The 11,394-nt window shown below is 73.9% G+C and overlaps 1 protein-coding gene across 1 annotated transcript; it reads left to right on the forward strand.

Annotated features, from left to right (window-relative positions):
• The first annotated feature begins 110 nt into the window (after window positions 1-110).
• Window positions 111-10,850, forward strand: LOC104566877 (laminin subunit beta-2-like). Its single transcript, XM_088528231.1, has 33 exons — window positions 111-172; window positions 618-787; window positions 882-1,017; window positions 1,117-1,190; window positions 1,295-1,483; window positions 2,292-2,355; window positions 3,016-3,221; window positions 3,302-3,422; window positions 3,707-3,895; window positions 3,967-4,146; window positions 4,217-4,329; window positions 4,450-4,529; window positions 4,610-4,745; window positions 4,875-5,030; window positions 5,112-5,239; window positions 5,318-5,438; window positions 5,542-5,734; window positions 5,811-5,954; window positions 6,056-6,287; window positions 6,368-6,531; window positions 6,613-6,837; window positions 7,160-7,374; window positions 7,455-7,551; window positions 7,629-8,001; window positions 8,072-8,256; window positions 8,344-8,585; window positions 8,653-8,856; window positions 8,928-9,072; window positions 9,335-9,542; window positions 9,623-9,764; window positions 10,203-10,379; window positions 10,457-10,616; window positions 10,684-10,850. Exons 1-33 carry the CDS (start codon window positions 124-126, stop codon window positions 10,818-10,820), a joined length of 5,355 nt encoding a protein of 1,784 aa, XP_088384357.1. The 5' UTR covers window positions 111-123; the 3' UTR covers window positions 10,821-10,850.
• The last annotated feature ends 544 nt before the right edge of the window (window positions 10,851-11,394 follow it).

Raw genomic sequence — 11,394 nt, forward strand, 5'->3', positions numbered from 1 at the left:
GACACGGGACGCGGACACGGGACGGGAAGCGGCTCCCGGGCACCTGCCGAGCGCCCCCTCTCGCCGCGCGCCCCCGCGGGCAGCGCCCCCGAGAGCGCGTCCGAGCGCCCCGACAGCGCGGCCATGCGCGGCCCCCGCGCCCTCCTCCTCCTCCTCTTCCTCCTCCTGGCCGGTGAGCGCGGCCCCGCCACGGGGTCCCGGCGCCCCGGGGGTGCGGGGCCAGGGCGGGCGCTGCGGCGGGACGGGGCGTCGAGGCGGCGGGCGCGTCGTGCCCGCTCGCAGCCCGGTGCCACCCGACAGCGCCCGGTGGCCGCGGCCCTGGGGGGCTAGGCCCCGCGGGTGTTTCCGGGTGGGCACGGAAGGGGCCCGGCACGGCTGCGGCATTCCCGTCCCCATTCCCGTCCCCGTCCCCGTTCCCGTCCCCATTCCCGTTCCCGCGGCCGCAGCAGGTGGGGGAGGACATCCGGCCCGGCCGCACCGGATGAGCCGGCAGCGCCAAGGCCACCGTGCCCCTCCCGAGTGCCGGACACGCATCCCCCCCAGTGCCACCCTGCGGGCCCTCGCGGTGGCCCCCGAGCCCCCGCTCGGTGCCTGAGCTGCCCCCTGCGCCCCCGCAGCGCTGGGGGGGACCCCGGGCCAGGCGCCCGATGCCCCCCAGGGCTGCGCCCAGGGCAGCTGCTACCCGGCCACGGGCGACCTGCTGGTGGGGCGAGCGCAGCGCCTGAGCGCCACGTCCACGTGCGGCCTGCGGCGGCCCCAGCCCTACTGCATCGTCAGCCACCTGCAGGTGAGCGGGATGGGGGGCCGGCGGCGGCGGTGGCGGCGGAGGGGGGGTACGGCCGCGGCGGCCCCGCTGAGCCCCCCGGCCGCACCGCGGGCAGGACGAGAAGAAGTGCTTCGTGTGCGACTCGCGGCACCCCTACGACGCGCGCAGCAACGCCGGCAGCCACCGCATCGAGAACGTCGTCACCACCTTCGCCCCCCGGCCCAAGAAGGCCTGGTGGCAGTCGGAGAACGGTGAGCGGGGGCGGGCGGCGCTCCCGGGGGGCTCCCTTCCCGCCGCCGCCCCCGCGGAGGAAGCGTGACTCAGCCGGGCCGGGCCGGGCCGTCCCCCAGGCGTGGAGCACGTCAGCATCCAGCTGGACCTGGAGGCCGAGTTCCACTTCACCCACCTCATCATGACCTTCAAGGTGGGACCCCGGCGCCGCGGGGCGCCCCCGGGGTGGGTGCCCTTCCGCCGCTCTCCGCTGCGGCCGCGGCGCCGGCGGCACCGTCACAGCCTCGCGTCCCGCAGACCTTCCGCCCCGCGGCCATGCTGGTGGAGCGCTCGGCCGACTTCGGGCGCACGTGGCGGGTCTACCGCTACTTCGCCTACGACTGCGCGGCCGCCTTCCCCCGCGTGCCCCGCGGCCCCCTGCGCCGCATCGACGACGTCGTCTGCGAGTCGCGCTACTCCGACATCGAGCCCTCCACCGAGGGAGAGGTGAGACCCCGGCGCTGCCGGCACCGGGGAGCAGATCGGCCGGGAGTGAAGCAGGGCATGCACCCAGCTTGCAGGGATGGGATGGGATGGGATGGGATGGGATGGGATGGGATGGGATGGGATGGGATGGGATAGATGCAGAGCAGGGAATGCACCCAGTTTGCAGGGATGGGATGGGATGGGATGGAATGGGATGGGATAGATGCAGAGCAGGGAATGCACCCAGCTTGCAGGGATGGGATGGGATGGGATGGGATAGATGCAGAGCAGGGAATGCACCCAGTTTGCAGGGATGGGATGGGATGGAATGGGATAGATGCAGAGCAGGGAATGCATACAGCTTGCAGGGATGGGACGGGATAGGATGGGATGGACGCAGAGCAGGGCCTACACACAGCCCCCAGGGTTGGGATGGGAGCAGGACATGCACCCAGCTCACAGGGACGGGATGGGATAAGATGGGATGGACGCAGAGCACGGCATGGCTGCAGCTTGCCAGGATGGGATGGACGCAGAGCACGGCATGGCTGCAGCGTGCAGGGGCAGGATGAGATCAGGGCAGGCACGTAGCTCGGCGGGATGGGATGGATGCAGAGCAGGACATGCACCCAGCTCACAGGGACAGGATGGGATGGACACAGAGCACGGCATGGCTGCAGCTTGCAGGGGCAGGATGAGATCAGGGCAGGCACGTAGCTCGGCGGGATGGGATGGATGTGGAGCAGGCCATGCATGTGGCTCGGCACCGGGGACAGGTTGGGATTGCCCCGTGTCCCCGCTTGCCGCTCTGCCTTCTCCGTGTGCGCAGGTGATCTACCGAGTGCTGGACCCGGCCATCCCCATCCCGGACCCCTACAGCCCTGACATCCAGAGTGAGTGGCGCCGGCGCAGGGGCTCCAGTCTGGCAGCCCTATTTTGGGTGCAGCTATTCTGGGTGCTCTTCCCCAGCTCCGAGCTCCTCCGAGGGGATTGGAGATGGATCCAGCCTGCAGGGGCCCCATGTCTTGCTGTGCCCCAGCCCCCGGGAGCCAGAGGGGCCGCGCAGGGGGCTGCAGCCCTTGGGAACAGCTGGGGGTCGGGCTGCGTCACGGCGAGCGCAGGACACGGAGAGGGAAGGGCCTGCGGGAGCGTCGGGATGGCGGCGCCAGAGCTGGGCCGTGCCAGAGCTGGGCCCGGCCCCAGCGCCGAGCAGGAAGGGATGGGCGGTGGGAAAGGCTGCAGCGGAACCGGGGATGAGATGGAGGGGGTTAACCAGCCGGGCTAAATTTAGGCTGGGAGCAGGAGGAGGGGAGGAATCTGCAGGACTGGCGTGCTGGGAAGCTGCATCCCGGGGGAGCCGTCCTGTCGTGCCGGGGCACCGGAGCAGCGCGAGGTCGCGGACGTTGTACACAGCCCCAGAGCCCCCAAACCTGCCCTTGCCCGGGATGCAAAACCCGTGCCAGACGGACAAGGCAGTGCGCAGCCCTGCAGCGCGCACCCACGCGCAGCCCCAGAGCCGGGTGTGCAACAGCGGCGGCGTCTCCCCGTCCCAGACCTGCTGCGCGTCACCAACCTGCGGGTGAACCTCACCAAGCTGCACACGCTGGGCGACAACCTGCTGGACTCGCGGCGGGAGATCCGCGAGAAGTACTACTACGCGCTCTACGAGCTGGTGCTGCGCGGCAACTGCTTCTGCTACGGGCACGCGTCGGAGTGCGCCCCGCTCAGCGGGAGCCCCGCCGCCGCCGCCGAGGGCATGGTACGGCGAGCTCGACCCCGCTGCCTCGCCGGGTGGCCCGCGGTCCCCGTCCCGTGCCCCTCACCGCTGCGTCCCGGCAGGTGCACGGCCGCTGCGTCTGCAAGCACCACACGCAGGGCCTCAACTGCGAGCGCTGCGAGGATTTCTACCACGACCTGCCCTGGCGCCCGGCCGAGGGCAGCAGCACCAACGCGTGCCGCAGTGAGTGCTGCCGGCGCGGGGAGCCGGGAGCCTGGGACAGGTTGCACTGTAGCCGGGAGTTTGGGGGTCCTGCGTGCTGGGCTGTGGTCTGGGGTTGTGCGGGGACCTGGTTGGCCGTGTTCGGGGGTACTGGCTCTTGCAGACTGTGCTCGGGTTCAGGGTACTGCATGTTCGAGGAGCCTTGGGGATCAAGGGTGCTGCACACCAGAGTTTGGGGCTGCAGGGAGCAGCACCAGGGTTTGGGGTGAGGGCGCTGCATGCGGCGCGCGGTGCCGTCCCCGCAGGGTGCGACTGCAACGAGCACTCGCAGCGGTGCCACTTCGACATGGCCGTGTACCTGTCCACGGGCAATGCGAGCGGCGCCGTGTGCGATGGCTGCCAGCACAACACCATGGGCCGCCGCTGCCACCTCTGCAAGCCCTTCTACTACAAGGACCCCAGCAAGGACCTGCGGGACCCCGCGGTGTGCCGAGGTGCGAGCGGGCGCCGGGGAGGCCCCCGGGGCGCAGGGCCGGCTGCATCCTGACCCTGCCCGTGCCCGCAGCCTGCGACTGCGACCCCGAGGGCTCGCTGGACGGCGGGCTCTGCGACGCTGCCGACGACCCGGCGCGGGGGCTCATCGCGGGCCAGTGCCGCTGCAAGGAGCACGTGCGGGGCCCGCGCTGCGACCGCTGCAAGGCCGGCTTCTTCGGGCTCAGCGCCGCCAACCCGCAGGGCTGCCAGCGTAGGTAGCGCCGGCGGCGCCGGGGCGGGCGGCTCGGCCTTGCCGGACACCACGGGCGCTCTCTGCGCAGGGTGCCAGTGTGACCCCCGCGGCACCGTGGCTGAGGGCAGCCGGTGCGACCCCGTCAGCGGCGAATGTCTCTGCAAGCGGCTGGTGACCGGGCGCAACTGCAACCAGTGCTTGGTGAGCAGGGCCGCGCAGGGCACCACGCGCGGCTCCTTGCACGGCTGCACCGGGACCGTGCACGGCGCTCGGAGACACGGAGCCGGAGCCGGGCGCCCGCTGATGCCCCCTCTCCCGCAGCCGGAGCACTGGGCGCTGAGCCACGACCTGCAGGGGTGCCGGCCCTGCGACTGCGACGTGGGAGGTGCCCGTGACAACCGGTGAGTCCGGGCCGGGGGCGGCAGCGGGGCGGCCCCGGGGAGCGCGGGCGCTCCGTGCTGACGGTGCCGTCCGGCGCCAGGTGCGCCGCGGAGACGGGGCAGTGCCGGTGCCGCAGCCACATGGTGGGACGGCAGTGCAGCCAGGTGGAGCCCGGCTACTACTACATCAACCTGGACCACTACACCTACGAGGCCGAGGATGCCCGGCTGCTGCAGGTGAGGGCTGAGCACCCAGGGCGAGGTGGGTGCCTGGGCACCCTCTTGTGCAGCTGCGCGGTGGGGCAGGGGGTGCCCGCGGCTGAGGCGCCCTGCGGACTCATGTCACACGACTGCCACTTGCACCAGGGCTCCGTCGTGGAGCGCGAGCCCCCCGCGGGGCGCCCGGCCTCGTGGACGGGCACGGGCTTTGCCCGCGTGGTGGAGGGCAGCTCGGTGGAGTTTCACGTGAGCAACGTGCCCTTCTCCATGGAGTACGACGTGGTCATCCGCTACGAGCCGCAGGTGAGGCCCGGGCAGGAGGCCCCGTCGCGGTCCTCCCGGTGTGTTTTCGGGCGCCGCGATCGCCCTGCTCTCTGCCGGCAGCACCCGGAGCCCTGGAAGGAGGTGAGGCTGCGGGTGCTGCGGCCCAGCGCCGTCTCCGCCAGCAGCCCCTGCGGAAACACCATCCCGGCCGACGACCAGCTCTCCGCCAGCCTCCCGGCCGGCGCCAGGTGAGTGTCCCGGCTGCGCGGGTCGCCAGGGGACTGGAGGCGCCCAACTGCCCCTGCCTCCCTTCTGCCGCCCCGCAGGTACGTGGTGCTGCCCCAGCCCGTGTGCCTGGAGCAGGGCGTCCCCTACACCCTGCGCCTGGAGCTGGGCTGCGCCGGGGGCCGCCAAGAGCCGCCCGCCGCCAGCGTGCTCATCGACTCGGTGAGGGGCAGCCCCCGGGCAGGGGGTGGCCGCGTCGTGCCCAGGGGGCATCTGTGGGGCTGGGGGAGAGAGGAGCACGGTGCCCTGATGCCCCGTCCCCCAGCTGGTGCTGCTGCCCCGTTACTCCTCGCTGGAGATGTTCATCGCGGGTGACCCCAGCGCCATGGGGCGGCGGGAGACGTTCGAGCGGTACCGCTGCGGGCAGCACTTCCACGCCGCGGGGCTGCCGCCCGTGGCCGAGCCGTGCTCCGGGCTCCTGAGCAGCCTGTCGGCCGTCCTGCACGACGGGGCGCTGCGTGAGTGCTGCCGCGCCGCACGGGCGGGCGGGCGCGTGCCGCGGGGCGCCGCGCTGACGCTGCGCTCTGCCCGCAGCCTGCCGCTGCGACCCGCAGGGCTCGCTCAGCGCCGAGTGCCAGCCCCAGGGCGGGCAGTGCCGCTGCAAGGCCAACGTGGCAGGACGCCGCTGCCACCGCTGCTTCCCGGGCACCTTCGGCTTCGGGCCCGCTGGGTGCCGAGGTGAGTGTCCCGCGGGGGAGCGGGGTGGCCGTGCGGGATGTACCTGGAGGGCTGCTCCGTGGCGTGCCCAGGGCAGACGTGCTCCATGCCCTGCCTTGCAGCCTGCCAGTGCAGCAGCGAGGGGTCGGTGAGCAGCGTCTGCGACAGCGCCACGGGGCAGTGCCCGTGCCGCGAGGGCGCCCACGGGCTGCGCTGCGACCGCTGCCAGCCCGGCCACTGGGGCTTCCCGCACTGCCGGCCCTGCCAGTGCAACGGGCACGCCGAGGAGTGCGAGCCCCGCACGGGCAGCTGCCTGCGCTGCCGCGACCACACGGACGGCGAGAGGTGCCAGCGGTGAGCGGGGCGCCGCGGGGCGCGCTCCAGGGCCACGGTGCCACCCGCCGGCCCGGCGCCCGCTCATCGCCTGTCCCCAGGTGCGTGGCCGGGCACTTTGGGAACCCGGCGCTGGGCTCCGGGCAGCACTGCCGGCCCTGCCCCTGCCCGGAGGGGCCCGGCAGCAGCCGCCACTTCGCCGCCTCGTGCCACCAGGACGGGCAGTCCCAGCAGGTCGTCTGTCACTGCAGCCCCGGGTACACAGGTGGGTGCCGGGCACCCCGTGGTGGCACCTGGGGGTCCCCTGCCCCAGCTGCCGGCACTGCCCAGCTCCGTGCGCCCGCAGGTCCCCGCTGCGACGAGTGCGCGCCCGGCTACTACGGGGACCCGCTGCAGCTCGGCGGGCGCTGCCTGCCCTGCCAGTGCCACAACAACATCGACACGAGCGACCCGGAGGCCTGCGACCGGCGCACGGGGCGCTGCCTGCGCTGCCTCTACAACACGGCAGGACCCCGCTGCGCCGAGTGCCAGCCCGGCTACTACGGGGACGCCACGCGGCACAGCTGCCGGCGTGAGCATCGCCCCGGGGCCCGGCTTGTCCCCGGGGCCCTGCACGCCTGCGGCTGCCTCTTGCCCATGCGCGCGGCTGCGGGTCCTCTGCCCAGCCCCGTGCTCTCATCCTTTGCCCATCCTGTGCCCATCTCCTCACCCCATTCCTCTTCCCTCATATCCCCATTTCATCCCCATCTATCACCATCCCCAAGCTGTCCCTTTCCCCATGTCCATCCCATCACTATCTCCATCCTGTTGCTGTCCCCATCCTGTCCTCATCCCCTCTCCGCTCCCATTCCTGTCCCGTCCCCGCTCGTTACTCAGCACCCATCTGCTTCCAGGTTGCTCCTGCAACGCTCTGGGCACCGACCCCAGCACCTGTGGGCCGCAGGAGTGCCGGTGCGACGGGCGCAGCGGGCAGTGCCACTGCCTGCCGCACGTGGAGGGCCAGAGCTGCGACCGCTGCAGCCCCAACTACTGGAACCTGGGCAGCGGGCAGGGCTGCGAGCCCTGCGCCTGCCACCCCCAGCACGCCCTGGCGCCCGCCTGCAACCAGGTCAGACGCCGCGGGGACGGGCACGGGGGGCCGGGCACGGGCAGTGGCGGTGCCAGCCCGGGCCTCGCCGTGTCCCTCAGTTCACAGGGCAGTGCTCGTGCCAGCCGGGCTTCGGCGGCCGGACCTGCGGCGACTGCCGGGAGAACCACTGGGGCGACCCGCGGCAGCTGTGCCGAGGTGGGAGCCGGGGCCGGCGCGGGGCACCGGGCGCCGCGCTGAGCCCCACGGCGCCCTGACGCCCGCTGTCCCCACAGCCTGCGACTGCGACCCCCGCGGCGTCGCCAGCGCCCAGTGCCACCGCGGCAGCGGGCACTGCGACTGCCGGCCCGGCGTCTCGGGCGTCCGCTGCGACCAGTGTGCCCGTGGCTTTGCCGGCATGTTCCCCGCGTGCCACCCCTGCCACCCCTGCTTCGGGGACTGGGACCGCGTGGTGCAGGACCTGGCAGCGCGTGCCCGGGCGCTGGCGCAGCGCGCCAGCCTCCTGCAGCACACCGGCGCCGCCGGCGCCTTCGAGGGCACCTTCCGCCGGCTGCAGGAGGGCTTGGCCACCGCGCAGGCTGTCGTCGCCGCCCGCAACGCCACCGCGGCCACCGCCACCTATCTCGTGCGCACCGTGGATGGGCTGCGGTGAGCGCCGGCGGCGCGCGGGGCCCCGGGGCGGCCTGGGTGGCGGCTCTTCACCCGCTTTTCCTCGCAGGCAGCAGATCGAGGAGGCCACGGAGAGGCTGACGCGGCTGGAGGGCCGGCTGACGGCCACCCAGGACGCCAACTTCAACGCCAGCCACGTGCTGGGCACCGTGGAGCGGGGCGCGCGTGCCCTCAACCACAGCGTGGCGGAGCTGGCCCAGCGCCTGCACACCCTCAAGACGTCCAACTTCCTCGGTGAGTCGGGCACCCCGCGCCAGGGCCGCGCCGGGGCCGTGCCGGGGCCGCGGCCAGGGGTCCCACGGTGCCCGTGCCGCCCCCCAGGCGCCTACGACAGCATCCGCCAGTCCCACGCGGAGTCGCGGGAGGCCGAGCGCCGGGCGGACGATGCCTCCCGCGCCCCGCGTGGCCCCGTGAGCGCCTCGGCGGCCGCGCGGCACCGCGCGGAGCAGCTGCTGGCCGCCCGCCGGGACGACTTCAACCGGCGCAACGCGGCCAGCCGGCGCGCGCTGACGGAGCTGGCGGCGCGGGCGCGCGGGCTGAGCCTGCACCCGCTCAACGAGAAGGTGAGGGGCACCGGGCACGGAGCGGGGACGGCTCCCGGAGCCGCCGCGAGCCCGCGCCGCCTTGCAGGTGTGCGGGGCCGCGGCCGACGTGCCCTGCTCCGAGAGCCCGTGCGGAGGAGCCGGGTGCCGGGACGAGGACGGGGGACGGCGCTGCGGGGGCCTGAGCTGCGGCGGGGCCGTGGCCACGGCGGACAGCGCGCTGGCCCGCGCGCGCCATGCCCGCGAGGAGCTGCAACGGGCCACCAGCGACGTGGCGCAGCTCTCCCACAAGGTGCGTGCCGCGGGGCCGGCGGCGCCGGCGCTGCGCCCGCCACCGGCTCAGAGTCTCTGCCCCCCGGCCAGGTGGCCCAGGCCAAGGGGAAGGCGGATGAGGCCCGGCTCCGGGCGCAGGCGGCCCTGGACAAGGCCAACGAGACCCGGGCGCGCGTGGAGCGCTCCAACAAGGAGCTGCGGGAGCTCATCGGCCACGTCAAGGCCTTCCTGAGCCGTGAGTGCCGGCGCCGCGCGGCTCCGCACCGCCGTGCGCGGCTCCGCGTGGCACCGCATGGCCCCTGCGCTGCATGTGGAGCGTCCAACCCCGCGCAGCACCGCGCAGCCCTGGCACTGCCCTGCGCCCCTGCTCCCCCCCGTCCTGCCCCACGCTGCCCTCCCCATTGCCACCTGCCCTGTCCACCCGTGCGTCCCCAACCCTCCGTGCTGTCCCCTCTGCCGCGGGGGCACCGCGTGGCACTGACGGCTCCTGCCCGCAGAGGAAGGGGCCGACCCCGAGAGCATCGAGGTGGTGGCCGGCCGGGTGCTGGAGCTGTCGCTGCCGGCCTCGCCGGCGCAGATCCAGCGGCTGGCCGAGGAGATCAAGGCGCGGGTGCGCGGCCTGGCCAGCGTGGACGCCATCCTGGAGCAGACGGCCGGCGACGTGCGCCAGGCCGCGCGGCTGCTGCAGGACGCGCAGCGGGCCAGGTGAGCGCGGCGCCGGGACGGCGGCCCCGCGGGGACGGCGGCCCCGGCCGGCGCTGAGGCCGCGGCCGCCCCGGGCGCAGGTCGCGGGCGGAGGGCGTGCGGAGCACGGCCCAGGCGGTGCGGCAGGCGCTGCAGGAGGCGCAGCGCGCGCAGGGCACGGCCGAGGACGCCATCCGCGGGGCCACCGGGGACATCCAGCACAGCGAGAGAGCGCTCGGCGCGGTAAGGGCCTCCTCCCGGCTCCCCCCGGAATGATTGGAGCCCTGTCCGCACTGCCCAGGCACCTGGTGGTGTCAGTCTCTGGCGCGTGGACACCTTGGCAGTGTCCGTCACGGCCCTGGGGCACACTCGTGCCATCGGTCCCCACCATTATGGTGTCCCCGTCCACTGCATGAACCTCCTGACAGACCACGGTGGCCGTGCTTGGTCTATGGGCACCCTTTCAGTGTCCTGCCATGGGGCACCCTCGTGGCATCGGTCTCCACCATGTGGGGGACATCCTGGTGTCCTTCCCCGTGCGGGTTCCCTGATGGTCTCCATCCTGGGTCTGTGGGTACCCAAGGGGGGCACAGACGCCCTGATGGTGCCATTGCCACTGCGTGGTCACCCTGGTGGTGTCCGTCCCCACCGTGCGGGCACCCTCACGGTGCCGGTGCCCAGATCCAGGCGCAGACGGCGCACGCGGAGCAGCAGCTGGCCGGCGCCATGGAGCGGCTCGGGCTGCTGGAGCGCCAGGCGGACGCCCTCAAGGTGAAGCGTGCCAACACCAGCCTGGCCGCCGCGCGCGCCGAGGACGCGGCGGGCGGCGCGCAGGCCCGCGCCGACGAGGCCAAGCAGGCAAGCGAGCCGGGGAGGGGACGCGCGGCGGGGCCAGGGGACGGCGGCGGCGCCGACTCTCCCCTCTGTCGCGGCAGCTGCTCGAGGGGCACCTGCGGGACCGGTACCGCACGGCGCAGGAGCTGGTGCAGCACCGGGCGCAGGGCGCGCTGCAGGCGGGCGGCCGGGCCGACCAGCTGCGCGCCGAGGCCGCGGGGCTGCTGCGCGAGGCGCAGGACAAGCTGCAGCGCCTGCGAGGTGAGCGGGGTGAGCGGGCGGCGGGCGCGGGAGCGGGCGGCCGCGCTGAGCCCGCCGCGTCCCCCAGTGCTGGAGGAGGCCTACGAGCAGAACGAGCGCGTGCTGGACACCAAGGCGGCCCAGCTGGACGGGCTGGAGGCCAGGATGAGGGGCATCCTGGACGCCATCAACCAGCAGGTGCAGATCTACAACACCTGCCAGTGAGCGGCGCGGCGGACGGAGCCCCGCGCGCCCCGCGGCACGGCGCCGCGCCACGCAATAAAGCTACAGCACGAGGCTGCCCGCGTCCTGCCGCTGCCCGCGCGCCGTGCGGGGCGCAGGGTGACACGCTGCGGGGCGGCTGGGCCATGGGGTGGCCGTGGCCGTGGGGTCCTGCTGTGGGGCAGGCAGCGCGGAGGGCGGGAGGACGTGTGTGGTGGGGCTGGGGGACACATGGCCCTGCTGTGGGGCAGGGTGACAGTGTGGGGCTGGGGGTTGGCACCGCAGCCACTGTGGGGTGGCTGTGGGGACGGTGACACTGCAGCAGGGTGGCAGTATGGGGCGGTGGGGTGGCTGTGGGGCAGGTGACACCGCAGCAGGGTGACAGTGCGGAGCTGGAGGGTGGCTGGAGGGTAGGTGGCACTGCAGCAGGGTGGGCGACGAGCCATAGGTGTGGGGCTGGTGACAGTGTGGGTCGTGTTGAGGCACTGCGGGGCAAGGTGGCCACGTGGGGCAGGGCGGGTGGCACTGGGGTGGGTGGCACAGTGTGGGGCAGTGGGTGGCAGAACGGGGCAGCCAT

Source organism: Tinamus guttatus, unplaced genomic scaffold (genome assembly GCF_059628265.1).
Source record: "Tinamus guttatus ecotype Peru unplaced genomic scaffold, ASM5962826v1 Tinamus_guttatus_pri_ptg000307l, whole genome shotgun sequence".
NCBI lineage: Eukaryota > Metazoa > Chordata > Aves > Tinamiformes > Tinamidae > Tinamus > Tinamus guttatus.